This window comes from Mustela erminea, chromosome 5, assembly GCF_009829155.1.
Source record: "Mustela erminea isolate mMusErm1 chromosome 5, mMusErm1.Pri, whole genome shotgun sequence".
NCBI lineage: Eukaryota > Metazoa > Chordata > Mammalia > Carnivora > Mustelidae > Mustela > Mustela erminea.
This window is the reverse complement of record NC_045618.1, coordinates 80,631,818-80,652,935: the sequence shown is the minus strand read 5'-3', so window position 1 is coordinate 80,652,935 and position 21,118 is coordinate 80,631,818. Positions and strand designations below refer to the sequence as shown.

Below are 21,118 nucleotides of genomic sequence, written 5' to 3'. Positions count from 1 at the left end.
CTGGATTAGAGGTGAATGATTCTCATCAAGAAAGTAAACTCAGTAAGACACAGTAAGCCTGCTTCTTGCTGCCTAGAATCAGTTTCACCAAGGTCCAGAGTGGACCATCAGATCTCAATAAGTGGCATTTTTAATAGAATGGTACCATAGCTCTGAGTCTTATGTAATCTTTCATGCCACAGTGGCCAAGTCCAAATATACTTGTATTTTAGAGTCCCCAGAGGGGAAACGCATAGCTTCTCTCCCTTGTTTATCTTAGCAACTAATGAAGGTAGAGATGCTAGGCAAGGGATGGCATCTGTTTTGCTACCGTCACTCCCTATTCTTATGGGAGATGTTCACAGCATTGCCTGCAGAGAGTTATTGAACCTGCAGGCAAACACTGATCAGTGGTAAAGGATGTTTGGAAGATGGAAGAATTTTATTACTTCTAACTGAAGTAATAGACTGTCTTTCTCATAGGTTTCTGATTTTAGTAGGCTTGTGTTAAACTGACATATTTGCTCCTGTGCTTTGAAGCATGGCATCAGGCATGTATTTTTGACTGCGTTAGTCCTCACTGACTGCCATTATAGAGTTCAGAGTCACATATGGCATTTGATATTCTTAAAATTTTTATATATAGGAGTTTTTTTTTAATTTCCTTGCTTAGCAAAATTATGGATGGTGATCACATCTTACTTCAAATATGTCCCTCAATAGCTTGAAAAACAATAAACTGATGCTAGGTCCTAAGTCCTTTTTAAGTGATCAGCTTCTGGAGACCCATGAAAATCAGGAGGTCAGCCTTGGGCAGTGATTCTTAACCTTCTTCACTCATGAGAGTTTAAAAAAAATTCGTGTCTGTGCTCCAAACCAGAATAATTAAATTGGATCCTCTATGGGTTAGAACCAGAACTTTCCATGGGTTTAAAGCTTTCTAGGTGATTCTAGTGCACAACCAAGGTCAAGAACTTCTGCAGTAGATGCATGCCATTTGTGAGAAGAAAGCACAGGGAGGTTTAGGAAAGTCCAACTGTTTTGACACTGAATAGGAAATATGTATGTGTCTTGTTTCTCCTTCTTAAGGCATAAAGAGGAAAAGAAGTAATGAAAGAGGAGAGAGGTGATGAAAATCTCAGCTCTGCCTTGGGCTTATTAAAGGAGCCAGAGGGCTAGTTATGGGATGCGTCAGCAGGATTATCATGATACAGCTACAATCCAAGGATATTTTGCTCTTGCTGCAGAACTAAAGGCATCTCTCTGAACCTCTGCTACCTTATAATGCCAGTTGCTTTGCATAAGAGAAGCTCTTTTATAAATTGTGTTTTATTAGTCACCATAGAGTACATCATTAGTTTTTGATGTAGTGTTCCATGAGTCATTGTTTGCATATAACAGTCAGTGCTCCATGCAATCCATGCCCCCCTTAATACCCATCACAGGCTCAGCCATTCCCCCACCCCCCTCCCTTCTAAAAATATTCTCCTAATGTCTTCCATGTAATTTCTTATGTTCCACAAGTAAGTGAAACCATATGATAATTGACTTTCTCTGCTTCACTTATTTCACTCAGCATAATCTCCTCCAGTCCCATCTATGTTGATACAACTGTTGGGTATTCATCCTTTCTGATGGCTGAGTAATATTCCGTTAGATATATGGACCACATCTTCTTTATCCATTCATCTGTTGAAGAGCATCTTGGCTCTTTCCACAGTTTGACTATTGTGGATATTGCTGCTATGAACATTGGGGTGCATATGGCCCTTCTTTTCACTACATCTGTATATTTGGGTTTAAATACCTACTACAATTGCTAGGTCATAGAGTACCTCTATTTTTAATTTTTTGAGGAACCTCCACATTGTTTTCCAAAGTGGCTACACCAATTTGCATTCCCACCAATAGTGTAAGAGTGTTCCCCTTTCTCCACAACTTCTCCAATGTTTATTGCTTCTTGCCTTGTTGATTTTTGCCATTCTAACTGGTGTAAGGTGGTATCTCAGTGTGGTTTTGATTTGAATTCCATGATGGCTAATGATGATAAACACTTTTTCATGTGTCTGTTAGCTATTTGTATGTCTTCTTTGGAGAAGTGTCTGCTCATGTCTTCCACCAATTTTGGTTTTTATTTTACTTGATTATCTGTTTTTTGGGTATTGAGTTTGAGGAGTTCTTTATAGATCTTAGATATCAGCCCTTTGTTTGTAGTGTCATTTGCTAATATCTTCTCCCATTCCGTGGGTTGCCTCTCTGTTTTGTTGATTTTCTTTTGCTATGTAGAAGCTTTTTATCTTTTTTTTTTTTAAGGTTTTATTTATTTATTTGACAGGGAGAGAGAGATCACAAGTAGGCAGAGAGGCAGGCAGAGAGAGAGGGGGAGGCAGGCTCCCCGCCGAGCAGAGCGCCTGATGCGGGGCTGATCCCAGGACCCTGAGATTATGACCTGAGCGGAAGGCAGAGGCTTAACCCACTGAGCCACCCAGGCACTTCCAGAAGCTTTATCTTGATGGTCCTGAAAGTTCATTTTCGTTTTTGTTTCCTTTGCCTTTGGAGACATGTCTTAAAAGAAGTTGCTGTGGCCGGGGCACCTGGGTGGCTCAGTGGGTTAAAGCCTCTGCCTTCTGCCCAGGTCATGGTCTCAGGGTCCTGGGATGGAGCCCTGCATCAGGCTCTCTGCTCAGCAGGGAGCCTGCTTCCCCCTCTCTCTCTGCCTTCCTCTCTACCTACTTGTGATCTCTGTCTGTCAAATAAATAAATAAAATCTTTAGAAAAAGAAGTTGTTGTGGCTGATGGTGAAGAGATTACTGCCTACATTCTCCTCTAGGATTCTGATGGATTCCTGTCTCACATTGAGGTCTTTTATCCATTTAGAGTTTATCTTTGTGTGTGATATAAGAGAATGGTCCAGTTTCATTCTTCTGCATGTGGCTGTCCAATTTTCCTAGCACCATTTATTGAAGAGACTGTCTTTCTTCCATTGGATATTTTTTCCTGCTTTTGTCGAAGATTAGTTGACCAAAGAGTTGAGAGTCCTTATCTCAGCTCTACTCTGTCCCATTGGTCTATGTACGGGAGATTCATTTGGTTTTCTAAATGAGGAAAGAAGTACTTAACATAACTGCTTCCCTCTCTTTTCTTTCTCTTCCTTAGCTTCCAGCAGGCTGCATTCTGCTGCTTCACTTACTCTTGCAAAGGTCTCTAACTGACCTGATGTTTAAAGTATGGAGCTGTTTTCTCAGGCCACACAATTCATCCTTCTCCAAAGGCTTTCTTCCTCCTTCATCTGTGACCACGTGCTCCTGGGTCCCCCTGCCCTGTACTTCCTCCTCTAACAATCCTGCCACCTGGTTCTTTCTTAGCCCTCAGGCCTCAAATCCTAAGTCTTGCTCTACTTCCTACTTCTCAAAGGTCTGTGTAGTCTCTACTAGACTGATGTAGTTTTTACAATTAAACATTTCATTCTCTCAACTATGGGTCTAAAACATGGGCCTTTCCTTCAAATCTTCCTTTCTTTCCTTTTTTTTTTTAGTGGTGCCAATATTTTGTTTCATGCATCCAAAAACAAGCCAAACTAAAACAACTCCAGAAATAAACAAGCAGAACAAACAAGTGGAGTCATTTTTGCCTTCCCATTCTTCCATAGCTTGTTCCTTTCTTCTGTATTCTGTTCCCATGCTTCTTTCCTAGCTCAAGGCCTCCTGGGTTCTTGTTGCTTTCTCAAGCTCTAAACATGAGTCAGCTAATCTCACCAAAACCTTTTTTTATGTAACCTGCCTAGCTGGGGAGGGGATCACAAGGCAGCAGGCTTCTAAGGTAATGGTAATTTTCTTCATTTGGATAGAAAGTTTGTTATTATTCTTTACCCTACCCAGTAGTTCTTATATGCTCTTTTCTATATGTGAAACTTTTAACTAAAATAAATTCCTATCTTTAAAAAAAAAAAAGACAGACTTTTAAATGATGTCTTACTACATTCTAGAGTCTCAACTTGAAATTCCAAAGTTGGCCATCAGCTGACCTCCAATAAACCGTCTACTGTCTTTCCTACTTTTTGACTGTAATAACCTTCCCATCCAAATATCTTGATTCCTTCAGTACCCCCAATGTCCCACATTTATTTCCTCTCCTGAACCTTATTCCCACTGTGTTTCTATCTGAGAAATTCTTTTTCTTCTTCAATCCAAGATTAATACTTGCCTTCAACTTTTACAGCATGTCGTTCTGTGCAGTCTCCCTTCTCCTTCCCAGGAACTCTTCCTGACCTTTACAATCTCCAAATCCATGTTTGGTTACATACTGTGTTATGGTCTACTTGACCTATTTTGTTTGTTTTTAGTATATTTACCATCTTTCCTCAGCTAGAATATAAAATCCTAGAGGAATGACCATGAAACTTCTGCTACTTTGGAATATGTTGGAGGAGGCTGTATCTGTTTGCTTTAATCATGTTGAGTGTAGAAATAATCCAGAGAGTGTTACTGTAAATGTAGAGTGAGCCAAGAAATGTTGAAGGCCAGATACCATCTTTGAGTGCCAAGAACAATGACCTTTGAAAAGACTTCAAAGCTCTACCAAATGTAATAATCCTACAGGCAAAATCACCTTTTGGATCATTTTGCTTAGAATCCCTTGTGCTAATATTATGTTTATAGCACCCTTTAGGAAGATGGGCTAAAATTGACACATGGTACATGTTGAAACTATTCTCTGCTTATTATCAAATCAATTTTCTTCCATTAAAATTTCCACTTTTAGGGTTTATTTTCATCAGCTTTTTAGATAAATGTGGCACATGGCTTGGGTTTCTGGTTTTTTTCTTTATCATTTTCATCTAGGAAAATTACTAAAAAAGATTCCAGGAAAATGATTACACTTTCTTCTGCCATATGGCCTTCTGATAGAATGCAGCATTTAATAATGGCTGGAGCTTTTAACTTAACAAAGCTGGAAGTTGATGTACAAATTGTCCTTTGTTTTTAATGTTTATTTTAATGCTTACTTATCATTTCAAATACTATTTTATGATTTAAGGTAGGGATTATCATGTTAAATGTATGCTAATCATGTTGTGATTCAAGTATTCACAGTTTATTAATTTAAAACTGCACGTTTATGTCCATTATTTTCATTAGAGATACAATTAAAATCAATTGAGTACTGAAATATATTTTAACTGTAAGATTTATTCACTGTCATGATTTGGGTTGTAATAATTCATTGGAATGTTCTCTTTACTCTCTGGTATATACAGTCATACACACATACACACACTTAACTGATAGAAAAAAAATTACAATTTCTTAAAGATGTATTAACTTTCTCCCCGCACACTCAAAGAAAGAGAAATGTGTCGGCAATTTTGGTAGAATTTCTATCAAACACCTAAGTACAGCCTATTTCAGAACACATGAAAGTTGAAACTCTTGTCAAATACCTTACCCTAACCCAGCAAAATTTTAATACTAAAACCTGGAAAAGACAGTTTAAGAAGGAAAAGGAAGGGGGTGCCTGGGTGGCTCAGAGGGTTAAGCCTCTGCCTTCAGCGCAGGTCATGATCTCAGGGTCCTGGGATCGAGCCCCGCATCGGGCTCTCTGCTCAGTAAGAGCCTGCCTCCTTCTCTCTCTCTCTGTCTGCCTCTCTGCCTACTTGTGATCTCTCTCTGTCAAATAAATAAATAAAATCTTAAAAAAAAAAAAAAGAAGAAGAAGAAGAAGGAAAAGGAAATGCTACAGATTGAATGTTTACATTCCTGAACTTCACATTGAAATCCCTACTCCGAAGTGATTGGTCTTAGGTGGTGATTAGGTCATGAGGGTAGATTCTCATGAATGGGATTAGTGCCCTTATAAAAGATACCCCAGGGGTGCCTGGGTGGCTCTGTGGGTTAAAGCCTTTGCCTTAGGCTCAGGTCATGATCCCAGGGTTCTGGGATCGAGCCCCGCACGGCGGGGAGCCTGCTTCTTCCTCTCTCTCTCTGCCTGCCTCTCTGCCTGCTTGTGATCTCTGTTAAATAAATAAATAAAATCTTAAAAAAAAAAAAAAAAGGTACCACAGAGAGCTCTATCTCCCCTTCTGCCATCTACAATTAGTGACAGGGAAAGACCTCCATCTGTGAACCACGAAACAGATTCACCAAACACTGAATCTGCTACTGCCTTGATCTTGGACTTCCAGCCCCCAGAACTGTTGGTTTATAAGCTCTCCAGTCTGTAATATTTTGTTACAGCAGCCCAAGCTGACTAAGACAGAAAGGAAACTAAGAAAGAATAGACTGTGTCCACCAATGGGATGACAAGTGTTTTTAAACACTTAACCATTCACTAGGCACTGTGATAAGCCTTTTTCAGAAGTATAGAAAAATTACATAATTTGCCAGAAATCAGTCAGTTACTTAGTAGTAAAATTGTACTTAAAGCCCAGGAATACCTGAAATCAGAACCTACAAGCAATTAATGAAATATTTTTTCTTTCTTTATATAAAAGTCCTAAATAAAGTATTGAGAAAAATAGAATCTGTAAGAATACAAAAGAATAATACAAAATAACCAAGTTACTTTAGGAATAAAAAGTTGATTTGACATTATTAGTAAGTCAATTTTTATAATCTTTCATGAATTTTAATAAGAAATAGTTAAATCCACATCATTTTTAACAAGAATATGCAAAGCACAGTCCAATTAAGTTTAAGAAGAAAAGAACATATTTCAACATTGTTCAGGAAATCCTTAGAAAATGGAATAATGCAACAAAAAAGAAATGAAGTAGAAATATTGGAAAGGAACAGGCAAAGTGATACTAAATTTGTAGCAGATATGATAATTTGGAAAATCCATATGTAGGTCTGGATTCAAGATGATCTAAATTATTCTCCAGAACTCCCCTCTCAAAAATGTCATGAGTTTTAGCCTAATTTGTCCACATTCAAAACCTGAATTACTGTTACTGGTATCACTCTCATTGTGCAGATGCGGTCACCGATTCCTACAGAATCAGGAATCATGGCCAGGCTTAGACACCTCATAAGGGGTGAAGCCGGGTTTCAAACCAGGCTTCACAACTGGCCTTCCTAGCGGGTTACACTGTATTGAATAACACAGTCCTTTCTGCCTCTGTGTTACCTACATGCCCAGTGCACAGTGAACTCTGCCATCACATGAAATGATACTTGACCATAGGAGAATATTACTGTAGACTAGGAAAGGAGCTACTATCTGAATTTCAAGGATTACATATATAATTTGAAAACTACTTTGTTCCTCTCCCTCTCAGTACTTGGTGTATCCCATGGGAAGAGCATTACTACCTAAAACTGGAACAGGAAATATCAAATTTACATAAAAATTTACATCTATCTTCTTTTAAATGTTTTTTTTCCTATGCTATTTATCCTTTTTTGTCCTGAAATTACTAGGTAGCTTGTTTAGAATTTATATGCTGATAAAATAAACCCTTTGTTGCTTTAAATAATAATGACATTGGGATTTGCAATTTGAAACAGGAAAGTGGAATTAAATGCTAAATTTCAGATATGACTATTCTGTATGAGAATAAAATGTATATTGAATGAGGAAATGAACAAAGTTGCAATAGTATTTCACTTACCATACACATGCAGAGCATTTTGTTATTCAAAACATGAATGTTGCTGCACAAAATTAATTAAAGCTTGTCCAAACATAGTTAATTTAGATTAAAAATCATAATCTGCAAGTACTCGTGGTGTTTTCTAAAAATTGGTAATGATGATCTCCCAAAATATTTTCTTAAATAGGACCAAAGTTTGTGATTTCAATTATAAAGGTGGAATGTGACATAAGATCCTGTAATAAGTATAGACAGACCTATATATGGGTTATGTCCCCAAACATGTTAATTTGTAAATTAAATATTTAGAACAAGAATAATTTTACACCAGGACACCTGGGTGGCTCAGTGGGTTAAAGCCTCTGCTTTCAGCTCAGGTCATGATCCCAGGGTCCGGGGATCGAGCCCCACATAGGGCTGTCTGTTCCACAGGGAGCCTGCTTCATCTTCTCTCTCTCTCTGCCTGCCTCTCTGCCTACTTGTGATCTCTGTCTGTCAAATAAATAAATAAAATCTTAAAAAAAAGAGAATAATTTTACACCAGAAAGAGTATCATAAATAGAGATAATAGCTCCAAACTAAGGTACCAAAGCCCACTGAACCTACAATGTACCCCCAGTGAACTAGGTTACATGTGCTTATTTACCATGTACATTAGATTCTTTGATCAACTGTCTTTCAAATCTATTTTTTTTCTTAATATTGTTGAGAGTTTTTAACATAGTCTAGATACAAGTCCTTTATCAGAAATGTAATTTGCAAATACTTTCTCCCAGATTGTAGCTTGTCTCTTTATTTTCTTAAGAGATCTTTTGAAGATAAGAAGTTTTTAATTTTGATAAAGTCTACCAATTTTTGAAAATTAATGAAAGTGTTGGTTGTATCTAAGAAATCTTTGCTTAGCTCAGGGTCGTAAACATTTTCTCTAAGGTTGTCTTCTAGAAGTTTTATGGTTTAGGTTTTATGTCTATGATCTATTTTGGATTTATTTTTTGCTAATTACAAAAAAAAACCCCATAAGATTATTATAAATCTCCATGTCTACTATGTTTCACCATATTTTGTGTACTACCACAGTGTAGTGCCAAATATAATACTGTTATTTTTAAATGTTTTCTCATTAAAATGATTGTGAAACTGTTGAGTTTATAATTAATACCTATTTCAAAAGATGAGGGAAATGAGGTACAGAGCGATCCTGCAGCTTACAAGTGGTAGGTGGAAACAGCAGTGTAGCCACCTCATCTCCTCCCAAAGTCATTTGCTGTCCAGTGTTGCAAAAAAAATAAATAAATAAAAATTTTTAAAAAAAATTGTTTTCAACAGTAAAGTCTGTGTATGGATGTCCTGGACTGATCACAAACATTCCTTTCTGCGTCTGCCGTCCCACTGGAACCTGGGCCCTGGATCCTACAGCCCTACCAGCCTCAATCTCAGAAGGATTGTATGCCCTAATGCCCTGCTAGATGGATAAACTGATGGTCTATGGGAAACATCCCCCTGGGGAGTTGGTAAGCAGGCTGTTTCAAATCAACCAGTGGACTACAACTCAGCCATACACAAGAGCGAACTACAGATTCACATACAACATGCATGAATTTGAAACACATGCTGACAGAGCTATACTCAAAAGGCTACATTTATGTGACATTTTGAAAAAGGGACAGAAAATAAATCAGGAGTTGCCAGGGGAGGGGGGTGGGGGGAGAGGAGGGGATTGTCTACACAGTGGCATGGGAGAATTTGAGAGGAGTTGATAAAATTGGCCCATTATGGTGTTAGTTACATAATGATTTATTTATCAAAACTGTACACAAAAAAGCATGGGTTTTACTTAATGTAAGTTGTACCTCAGTGCACCTGACTAAAAAGCATAACCTTAGATACTCAATGGATCAAGCTCTTATTCTGGTGAGCCAGTGTAGAACAATGAATGAGTGAGTCAGCCTAGTTCTTAAAAGCATGTCCCCTGCTCTGGGTCCCCTCAGCAGTAGCGAGAACTGTTCCTGCCTGCAGCAAGCCCGGATTCAGTTCAGCCTGCACTGAATTCTTGCTTCTTCTGCAGTGGGAATACCCAGCAGATTTCACAGCTCTTAAGGGTTCTGTTGTTTATGAGTCCAAAGTAAGCATCTGTTTTTATGAAAGGTACAGTGAAACTTCAACTCAAAGCAAGCATCTAGGACCTCAGTCTGGTGTCTCTGTGTGCAACTTTCCTTGTCAACAGTGATGCCAGTTGTTGCCAGAAACCCCACGGTCTATCAGAGCATTTCAGAGAGTACTGTACCTCGCCTTGTGTACCACCAGCCATTTGTAAGCAGTCTAAAGGGGGGTTTGTGCGTGGCTCTTCCTCATGTAAATGAGGTCATTATCCTCTTAAAGGTATAACGTTTCCTGTATGCGCTGGAGCTTTCGAAGAAAAAGACTTGACCTTTTTTCCCTCATTCAGGGTGCCTGCAGAGCCTGCCCTCATTAGCTAGAATTTGACTCCATGACATTTTTACTTAATTTTCTTTTTCCTCTACGTTGGACACATGGGGCAACCATTTATGTTCTTTCTTGACCTGAGATGCTCTCTAATCTCTTTCCAGCTGTGGCATTTGTCATTCAGTCACATCAGGATATGGTGACCCTTCTTTCCCCATGGCAATTCCTAACTGTTAATTGATTCATTTTAGAGAAGGAACTAGACACTGTCCTGTGGGCTTAGCTCCATTTAATTAGTGTTAACCAGAACAGTAGATAGAAAAGCAATTTCCTCTGGAGTGGAAACTTATTCTTTATGAGGTAATAGAGGGAACAAAGAGTAATAGTTTTTAAACCACTTGGATTTTTTAAGTGCTATGGATTGGTAATAGATTTAAAAGCAGTATTGCCTTCTATTAATATTGATGGTGACCATAATATTATAAATAATATTAATAATAACTGGGATTCAAACCCAGGTCTTCTGGATCACATTTTTGTGATAACCACCACTGGAACTGGGCTGGTTTCTTTGTGACTTCCTCATGACCCAGTCAGGTGAGCTTTACTAAGCCAGTTTAATAGACAGGTTCAGTTTAATAGACAGAGGTTCGGAGAGGTAAACTGTGATTTACCCACTCATTTGCTATGACCAGGATTAGTAGCCCGGTCTGCTCTGATGCTCTGTCCATGATTTTCATCACTACAACACCATATTACCTTTACAGTAATAAAGAACTAGCGAGGGCATCTCTGAAAAGCATTGCTAGACACTTTTTAAAATGTGATCTAAATTATGGTTTTGACAGGCTTCGCTTTTAAACTTCAAATACTGTATTTACAGATTGTTGGGACTTCCTAAAATGTGGAGCCTGGGATCTGCAAACAAGCATATGAGTTTTGAAGGCATTGCTTTATTTATTCAACCGTAGTTGAATCATATTAATTGATCATTAATATGTGCATATGTGAGAGAGAAGGTATGATCTCTGTCTCCAGCAATCTGTTATGTCAGACGGGAACAGATAAAGGAGTAAGGAAGGAGATTGCAGTATAGAGTGATACATTTTATAACACAAGGGTGCCCAGGATCTTATGAGAACAGAGAAGAGGACGTTTTACATCAGGTGTGGGGGTGGGGGAGAGGTCATATCACAAAAGGCTTCCCAGAGCAGGTGTTACTCATCGCCTGAGTTTGGGGATGAGTGAAGTTAGCTACCTGGGAGTAGCCACATACTGAACAAAACAAAGGTTTGGGTAGAAGACAGGGAAGCATATATCAGTAGCAGCTGGAGCAAAAAGTATGTTGAGGGGAGTGTTCCTGGTAGGCTTCTCAGTATGGAGATGGATGGAATACAGTAACTTTGCCTATAGCTAGCCTTTAGTTACATGGGGTTCTAGTTTGTATCTGTTTCATGCTGGTAGCACTTCCAGGCGGGAGGCCTTGCTGCTTCTAAAGCAGATGTTCTGCAACAACCAGAGAGTGTATTTGCCTGGGAGGGAACCAAAGGGTGGGTCACTGAGGCCTTAACTCTGACTCTGCTGGTTCATGAACAGATCAAAGGCTGCTTCCTGAGCAGGGTTCTAGCCCTGCCATCCAACACTGCTACTGTCTTGCTGCTTGCTTCTGGTTACACAGAGGGAAAAAAAATAAGAAGAAAGATTTATTTCTTCCTGAGCAAGAATGAATACATGCAGACTTACCCAGTTTTCATAACAGAATATAGGCCTTGTCACCTACACGTCTGGTGTCTAACAATGCATGGGGGGCTGCCTTTGTATGTTAGTAGTTATATTCTGAATACCAGAAAGTATTAACATAACTAGCTTTCTGTGACCTGGCTTTATATAATTATCATAAATAAACATATTGGAACTATACTTTAAAAAGAGACTATTATTATCACCCTTTGGCAAGTCAGCCAGTAGTGCCTGCTACATGTTCATGTTCATGAACTTTCCCATTCAGTTTATGCCATCACTATTAAGATTTATGAGCTCCTCTTACTTTCTATAGTCACTTTCTACATAGATTTGATGAGCATTCACGTCTGTTTTCTTCATGTTGGTGTTTTATTTGAACTTCTTATTCATCAGGTATAACATATATACTATAATATTACATAGATATATGTGTATGTATATATACATATATTTCCTGTGTTTCCTTATTACTATATTATAGGACTATTTCCTGTAATATAGGAAATAATATAAAATACTTTTATGAGCTATAAATATGTTATAAATTATTCATAGTTTATAAATATTATATAAAATGTATTTCTTATAATATAGGAAATGAGTTTCTAAATTATATTTCCCCCCAAGTAGCTAATTGTTAATCATTTGTTAAATGTTTTCCTGCTGCACTGATTTACGGTATTTCCTCCATCATATTTTAAATTCATACGTAGAGTGGATTACTATGCAATCAAGACCTGTCCTTTTTATCTCTCTTTTGTCTTACACACAGCCAGGACATTATAAAAATATCATAGTTTTATAGAATATTCTGATATTAACTAGGGCTTAATTTCTTCTCCTTATAAACTCTTCCATTTGCATCAGAATATTTTCTGTTTTTCTTATAGAAGGACTTCAGAATATTTCATTAAGCCCAATAAAATTTTGTTAGAATATTCTGTTAGGATATTGCAGTAGATGTTTTCTTAAGATGAAGAGTGAATTTTGAGCCCTCTTGTATAATTTATTATGACCTATTTAAAATAGTTCATTTAAAGCCCTTAGATAATCTTTGTTCATCTACACTATTTTCTTCTCAAATGTGTTTGTTCTTCTAATTTTTTGTTGTTTGAAAATAGTCGTCTTCCCCTAGAAAAAATAGGGAAAGAATTACAACTGAACAATTCAGCTTTTTCTATTTTGTTTGCTAGCATTAAAGTGTTTTGTTTTGTTTTTCATGGTTAAGGGCTATCTCAGGTCATCCTTTCCACATAGAACACGGCTGCAAGGCCTTTTGTTCTGTTTCAGAATTTTTCAAAACTTTGGCTTCTTCTTTCTGTTAGTCTTCTTGGGGTGGCTCTTACTGTCTGGAACCACCATTTGCCCTCACCCAAGTCTGTGCTACTTCTTCTGCAGCTGATGCATTTTCTTTTTCAGTACGAGCTTGTCAGAGAGTTCCCTGGGTGGTTACATCAGTTTCTCTAGCTCCCACCCCTTTTTCTTCCTAAATAGGGTAACTTGGTATTGTGCTATCAATCTGGCTTGAGAGACCATTCCTCTTAGAGCTCTATTTTTTTAAGGGTCTCTGGCCATGGACTTATAAAATATTTTCCCAGAACTTTCTGAACTGCCTAATCAAACATATCTAAATACATTTTATGGTATTTTTCCTCTTGGCTGCTTTAATCTCTGGGATATTCATAGCCTCCCAAGTTCCCATCATTGCACCTCACTAATGTTTTTCTGGCCACATATGAGTCAAAAATGGAAATTCCCATCTCATTTCTTCAAAGGGAGAATCTGGTACAAACATAGCTTAGAGAGACTGGGACAAATGAAGAAGCAGAAAGAAATGACCAGATATGTGTGTATGGGGGGCAGAGGTAGTACAGACATATGCAAACTTAATTTTACAAGCATAGTCAAATATGTGGGCCACAATAGCATCGAAATGATCTGTTGTCAAACTTCAGGTAACTGTCTCATGGACTGTTGGGAATCCCTTTGCTAACCATCCTGACAGTACACCAAAGATGAAATGTCAAGAACTCACAGTAATCACAATATAAAGAAATATGTAGCTAATCCTATAAATTGTCTATAATTAAATAAAATCAGACTATATAAAAATGTTCCCTTTTGGGGCACCTGGCTGGCTCAGTCGCTAAGCATCTCCCTTAGGCTAAGGTCCAGATCCCAGGGTCCTGGGATCGAGGCCCTCATTGTGCTCCCCGCTCTCCAGCAAGCATGCTTCTCCTTCTCCCACTGTCCCTCTGTTGTGTTCCTCTCTTGCTGTGTCTCTCTCTGTCAAATAGATAAATAAAATCTTAAAAAAAAAAAAGTTCCCTCTTGGGGTACCTGGGTAGCTCAGTGGGTTAAGCTTCTGCCTTCGGCTCAGGTCATGATCTCAGGGTCCTGGGATCAAGCCCCTCATCCAGCTCTCTGCTCAGCAGGTAGCCTGCTTCCCCTTCTCTCTCTGCCTGCCTCTCTGCCTACTTGTGATCTCACTCTCTGTCAAATAAATAAATAAAATCTTAAAAAAAAAAAAAGTTCCCTCTTAGTCCCATTCTCTACTTTTCACAATACAATACACTTCATCCTTCAGTCCTCTTCTGTGTCTGTCCTTGAGGGAGCTTTCCTTGACAGATCCAGGCAGTTCTAGTCACCCTTTCTTTTGTGTTTTCTCTGCATTTTCTATTATGATTTTTATGGATCTGTCATCCTCACTTTGACTTTGAACCCTCAACAACAGATACAGTTCCTTGTCATGTTTCTATTTCAAACATGTACGACATTACTTAGTAGGTTGTAGATACGTCAGTAAAATTAGTGTCCGTCAACTACATGCTTGAAGATATTAGGACCACTTGGCCTCCATGAGCTAATTTATGAAAGATGTGGACCATATCGAAGTTACAAAGGAGTGTTTGGGTCTCAGTATTAAAAATAAAAAAATCTTTCTACTAATTTGAGATATTCACAAATGCAATAAACTGATTTGCGAGGGGTCATCATTCCACCAATGGAAGCTCTCAAAGAACAGAGGATGATTTGTGTATATCTATTATGTGTGTCTGGATAAATGATGGGATGTTAAAGGACAGAATGGTTTCTTAGCCTTAAAACTGATGAGTATGTGTTTTTATGTGGGAATGGTATCCAGAAGCTCTTTGCAATATTCTGGAGGTTAAGAAAAGGCAAATTTATCTACAACAAATCTTAACAGCTTTAAAAAACTTCATAATATTTTGCTCTTGGCCATAACCGGCAACACTGGTTATCACGTGGACACAAAATTCCAATGGGCTGTTAGTGATGTATTACCTTTGATTTTGTGACAATTTTAAAACGAGTTATTGTTAATTCCTATTTGTTTGGAGGCAGAAGGCTTTAAAAAAATGGAGTCCATGCAGAAAGGACAGTTGATCATAATTGGAATTAATTTCATTCTATGGTTACTACATGGACTCCTTTTCTTCCAGTATCTTTTGCATCTGAGATAAGGATGCATGATACAAGGTTAGTGTGTTATATCTAATAGCGAGTTTTAAAAAATCTTTTCTAGTGATTAATAAAATAAAGATGCAGTTTATAGTCCATAGTGTTTTTAGTGGTCAGAGAAGTATGATAATTTGATCCAGAGCAGCTTAAAGAATTTGTATGGTTCAGGTGTGAAGACTGAATCAAGATCCTATTTCACCTAGGACAGCTCCTTAATTTCTCTGAGACTCAGTTTTCTCCTTTGTAAAGTAGGGATGATAATATCTACTTCATAGTTTGTTAAAAATGGAAAAAGATGATACTTGCAATGTGTTAACTTTTTCTCTTTTATCTGTCCCAAATTGTTGATGCCAGGAAGGGTTAATATTTCTGGGGTGCCTGGGTGGCTCAGTCATTAAGCATCTGCCTTGGGCTCAGGTCAAGGACCCTGGGATCAAGCCCCACATCCCATTGGGCTCCCTGCTCAGCTGGAAGCCAGCTTCTCCCTTTCGCACTCCCCGTGCTTATGTTCCCTCTCTAGTTGTCTCTCTCTCTCTCTCTCTCTCTCTGTCAAATAAATAAAATAAAATCTTTTAAAAAAAAAAAAAAGACTTAATGGTTCTCCCAAATTGCCAAAATTATCAATAAAAAAAATTACTGAAAATCTTGGAGGAACTGACATTATTTTATTTTATTATGCAAATAATTTTGACCTCCAGAGATTATTTATTTTGCTTCAGAAGGCTCATTTCTTCTGTACCACTAACCAAACAGTTTATTCCATTTTGTGCAACAATTCATAATGAATCTTAAAAGAACTACTGATTATTTTAGAGTTTTTGGCTCAATTACCTGTTTCAAATGCTCAGTGACTAAGGAAAGCATGTCATTTTCTCCTCTCCTGCACACTGGTGTATAACAATAGATTTTGAATAGAGCAAATCAAAGAGACACAAATACCAGTATAAGGGGCCCATTGTGCTTAGTTTGTAGCCCTGTCACATGCTTTTAATTTAGGTCGGTTGATTGATTATGACAAACTGACAGATAGCACATTGTTCCTCTCTTAGAGTCTCTAGACACTTTAATATTCGTACTCTTATCTGTCCATTTTGATTCCAAAACTTAAGTGAAATGGAATTACAGCATTCACTTTGTTTTCCTGTGCTAAGTGATTATCTTTGAAGTGCAATTTTGTGATTAGACGAGATGGCATGCATACTCTCAGCTAATGCTGATTTCCCCCAGGGTGCAGAACAGGTAAATTCATAATGAATGGATGTTGTGCTTTGATTTCAAATGGATGTAAAACCTCCCCACACTTGGTAGTTTTATTTTAAAAATGTATTTAATTATTCTAAAATTAACAGGAGAATATTAAAATTGAACTTTAGAAAATGGCATTTAAACATAAGTCAAGGGTGCTAACTGCTTATGAATGTTAATCCCCTTCAAAAAGTGAAAAAAATAAACTTACCTGACATAAATGGGGTTGGGGGGGTAGAGGAGTGTGGTCATTGAAAATCTTCAGGTAAATTATTTATATTTTTTCTGATTAATTCAAAAATATCTGAGTGCACAGCTTAATATTCGTATTCTCAAATACTGATGTTCCTTATTTTGAAAGCCACAATAATGATTAACTAATTGGTATTATAGTATCATCATAGTTGTTTGGTCCTGAGGGGTAACTTTTTTAGGGGTAGGGGAAAGAAGAGGTAAGGAGTTAACGATCTGCACAGAGTATTTTCTTTGATATTTTAAAAATAAATTTTATCTGTAAGTAAGAGAGCTCAGTTTTAAAGAGAATTTACCATCCCCAAATTAGATGTGTTTTGACCAAACCACAAAAATAGATGATTGGTACCCAAATCATGCTCCTTTACTGATAGGCATTGACTATAATATTGTGAATCTTGAAGTGAGAAGCATAGTATGCAATTTCTCAAACTTATTTCAGTTGATATCCTTTTTATAAAGAATATTAACACTAGTCAAAACTTCATGTAGACAGTGTTGGTACGTGGTTGTTGGTGGTTTTTTGGTCAGCTTCTTCTTCCCATACTTAAATCTCTTAGCATAATATTCAATATATATTAAGAGCTCAAGAAATCCTAATTATTCTTGTTATTTTAATTATCTCTCCAACTGAGTAAAAGTCTTAATTTTAATAAGCTGATTTTCAACAATAAAGCACATTAATTTAGAATAAAGTGCTTTTATTCAAGGCTCAAAGAACAATCAACCCATTAAAATTTGTTTGCTCTTCTATTACGGTCCAGTTGTATGTCCTGTGAACCATCAGTAATATTCTTTATGCTGGAAGTGATTCACCTTCCTGAACTTTCTGTTATCACTTGCCCTGAGGGACGTGATACCCTCAGAGTTGTCCTCATAATTTTGGACACCTACCTAGCAGAGGTGAATGGCCTACATTTTCAGTATGCACTCTATGATACCTTCATACCTGAGTTAACAAGGTAAGCACTTCCGAAGTACACTCAGTGAGTGATTTGTTAGCCTATAGCCTGCTCTCCAAGGCAACAGTGGGAAAACTGTGCATACTTATTCCCCACAGCATTGGGCTATTGGACATAACTCTTTGGGTGGAGATAGGGAAGACAAAATGTAACTCTGGCATGATGAGAAGGACAGTGATTTGGGAGCCAGAACATCTATGGGTTGTAGTTTTAGTTCTCTTTAGTATTGTAGGCCACATTTTACTGTTTCTCTGAAACTTGGGAGTCATTTTATACTTATTATCAGGGAGGGGGATTGTTTGTTTTTAACCTATCTTTCTTGCTAGTTGGGTAGGCTCTGTAGAGATGTCTTACTCGTCATTAGATCTTTATCCCCATTTGTACCATCGATAACACTGAAGGTGCTTAACAGAGGTGTCTTGAAAAAGTAAGGCAAGAAAGCAACCAGAAGGAAGAGAGAGGGGCAGAGTAGAACAATATATTTAAGGCCCAAGTTTTCCTCCCAAGTTCTCTTTCAATAAAACCTCATGAAATCAAGTGCACATGGTCCTAACTTTAATGGAAGTGTAAACTTTTAGGGCTTGTAGAAGTTACCATCAGCCAGATCTCTTTTTATGTCTGGGAAACTGACACTCATGATGATTAAGTGAGGTGTCCCTTGAATAATGGCAAAGCTGCATTCAGCTCTTCTCCCTCCCTTGTAAGCTCTCCCTGGACAGTTGTGGGTAAGCTCGGCATTAACCTACATATGCAAATAAATCCAGAAAGATATATCTCCTGCCCGTTAGAATTCTGGGAAGGTGGGTGGTCTTTAACTTTCAATTCTCTGTATCTTTCTTGACTTGAACAACAATAAAAACCATAAACTACTTTTGAAACACCATAAAAAATATCATTTGGAAAAATATAACTTAAAAGAGTAATGAAATTTAGTACTTTGCAGGAGTACCATAAGTAGCAATATCCAATAACAAAAAGTACCCCACATCATCAACACGATGCTTAAGTGTATTTCTTAAGGAGTGAATTGGAATTCACTAGAGTGTGTATTTAAGTCCCTCTTACATATTGTTGAAGAAGCTGCTTAGTTATTTTTAGGTCATAATAAATGGTCTTTTATATTGCCTAAGAGTTCAAACAACCCTATGTCCCCAAGAAGAAGATGCTCAGATTTCTCATCTGTCTTCCAGTGGGGCCCCACTCTTCTGATGTAGGTTTTCATGGTCATATTCAACTATCCCATCTTCTGATCTGTCGAATTCAATCCACCAAATTTTTTTTTCATTAGTATTTCTGATTGCCTTTCTGGGGAAGAAAAAGCAAAATATTTTAAAGTAACATCTGGTATTTGTAAATCTGATTGAACTGTCCTTTGATTCATGCTTTCTTCCCCATTTTACCTATTCTCAAAGTGCCCTGAGACTTTGACTTGTAGGAAGAGGAAAGAGAGGCTATGCCGTGCCATCAGTGGTAAAGCTGTGGGTGGGAAGAATGGAATCTCACGGCTAACGCCAAGCACCGTTGCATCTTATTTTTCCTGACTTTGCCCAGAGCGTTATATCCATACTTGCATATTAATTATCCTGCATGCTAATTACCTACAGATCAGAGTATCCATTTAACTTATTGATCTTACTATTTCTACAGCTTCTGCCACCTTTGAAGACTTTCAGATTCGTCCCCACGCTCTTTTTGTTCATTCATACAGAGCTCCAGCTTTCTGTGATCACTGTGGAGAAATGCTGTGGGGGTTGGTGCGTCAAGGCCTTAAATGTGAAGGTAAGGTTTTTCCTTCCCCAGTCACGTCAATCACATGTGGGAACATACGAGCTATCTGCTTACATTGTGCCCTCTGCTTATGTTGTGTCCTCTACAATAATGTCTTCTTTCCCTCGAATGTCTTCCAGCGATTTTGGGGTGCATGGATTCTGTTCTGTTCATTTCTTTACATTTCCTGTCTTCAGCATATTTGCTCTGATCCAGGAAACCTGACACTCATACCATTTCCCCCATATTTTGTAGCCATGTTTCTTTTGTGTTATTTTGGCAACAAACTAAAAAAAATTTTCTGCATCCTTAGTCAGAATTTGGATTAGTAGACATTCAATAAATGTTTGTTGAAATGAGCAGAGATTTAGGAGGCTCATCAAACCATGCAAGGTCATTCAGCTATAGAGTGGCAGATGAGCTTGTACCCCTGTTTCTCATGTGAACAATGAATAGTGGGAATATTGAAAAGAATAGTGTGTTCCTAATTATCTACCTTGTGGAAACTACCATGTAAGTTATTCTACATATTTTCTTAATTCTACATGGTTATTAGGCCTATTCTATAGATAGCAAAACTGAGGTTTGCAAGGTCATGTGGACAAAAAATTGTGAACCTGGGATTCAAATCAATGTAGTTCAAAAGTGTGATGCACTCTGATTAACTTTCCCTTATGTATCCACTCACATTAAAACTTGTGGCAGTTAAAAATGCACCTCAAGTGATCCCTTTGGGTTTTTGTTGCTAGATCCCTCAGAACCCAAGTCCATTCTATCAAAAAACATTTGTTTTAAAATGGTAACTAGAGTAGATGCTGAGCTTGTCCAATAGAATCAGAATTCAAAACCCACCCTATTTACAAAATGTAAAAGAGATCAGAAAAAGCTCAAGAGAAAATCTGAATTTCCAAATAGCCTCAAGAAACAGTACTATTTTTAAAAATGCACAATTTAATACTAGAAGAGCTTTTAATTTATGTTTGAACAAAAATAATTTTTTACTTTCTCTTTCCAGGATGCGGTCTAAATTACCATAAGAGATGTGCATTTAAAATCCCCAACAATTGCAGTGGCGTGAGGAGGAGAAGGCTCTCCAACGTTTCCCTCACTGGGCTCAGCACCGTCCGTACGGCGTCTGCTGAGCTCTCCACCAGCGCCCCTGAGGAGCCTCTCCTGGTACAGCCTCCTGTTTATCCATTTATCCTTTTACATAAGAACCTGTGGGCCAGGGTGATAACAGTGTCAATCAAGACAGGGCCCTGGGAGGGAGGACACAGCCAGGGTGTTAATGACTAGGTTTCTTCAGGGCCTGTGCTATAGGTTGGTCAGTGCTTCATCGAATATCCAACAGCTTTGAGTTTGCTTTTATCTGTGAGCCTCCTGCAGTTAGAGATATGTGAGGTTTCATGGTGGTCATCAGGCCAGAGCAGCACAAATTCATGTGTGACTATTGCAAAACATAGTTTGTTGGAATTTAGAAACCAGAGATAAAAGAAGTACTTCTCCGAAGATGATTAGAGTACTTTGTGACGTAGCTGAATATTTATTCTGGGAGAAAATTTTAAATTTGCTCTTATGAAAATAGGAAAGTCTTTAACGTCTTGGCATCACTAGCATACATTTTGGAATATTGTCAGAGTGACACTGATTGACAAATGCTGAGAGAAAAATT

At 37.8% G+C, this 21,118-nt stretch overlaps 1 protein-coding gene across 2 annotated transcripts in view; it reads left to right on the top strand.

Annotated features, from left to right (window-relative positions):
- PRKD1 (protein kinase D1) overlaps nucleotides 1-21,118 on the top strand; it is a 332,127-nt gene that overhangs the window by 231,945 nt on the left and 79,064 nt on the right. For both annotated transcript variants that reach the window (XM_032343993.1, XM_032343992.1), the window contains exons 3-4: nucleotides 19,327-19,458; nucleotides 20,462-20,622. In XM_032343993.1, the coding sequence (XP_032199884.1) occupies nucleotides 19,327-19,458; nucleotides 20,462-20,622 (293 nt within the window). The remainder of the gene's footprint in view (nucleotides 1-19,326; nucleotides 19,459-20,461; nucleotides 20,623-21,118) is intronic.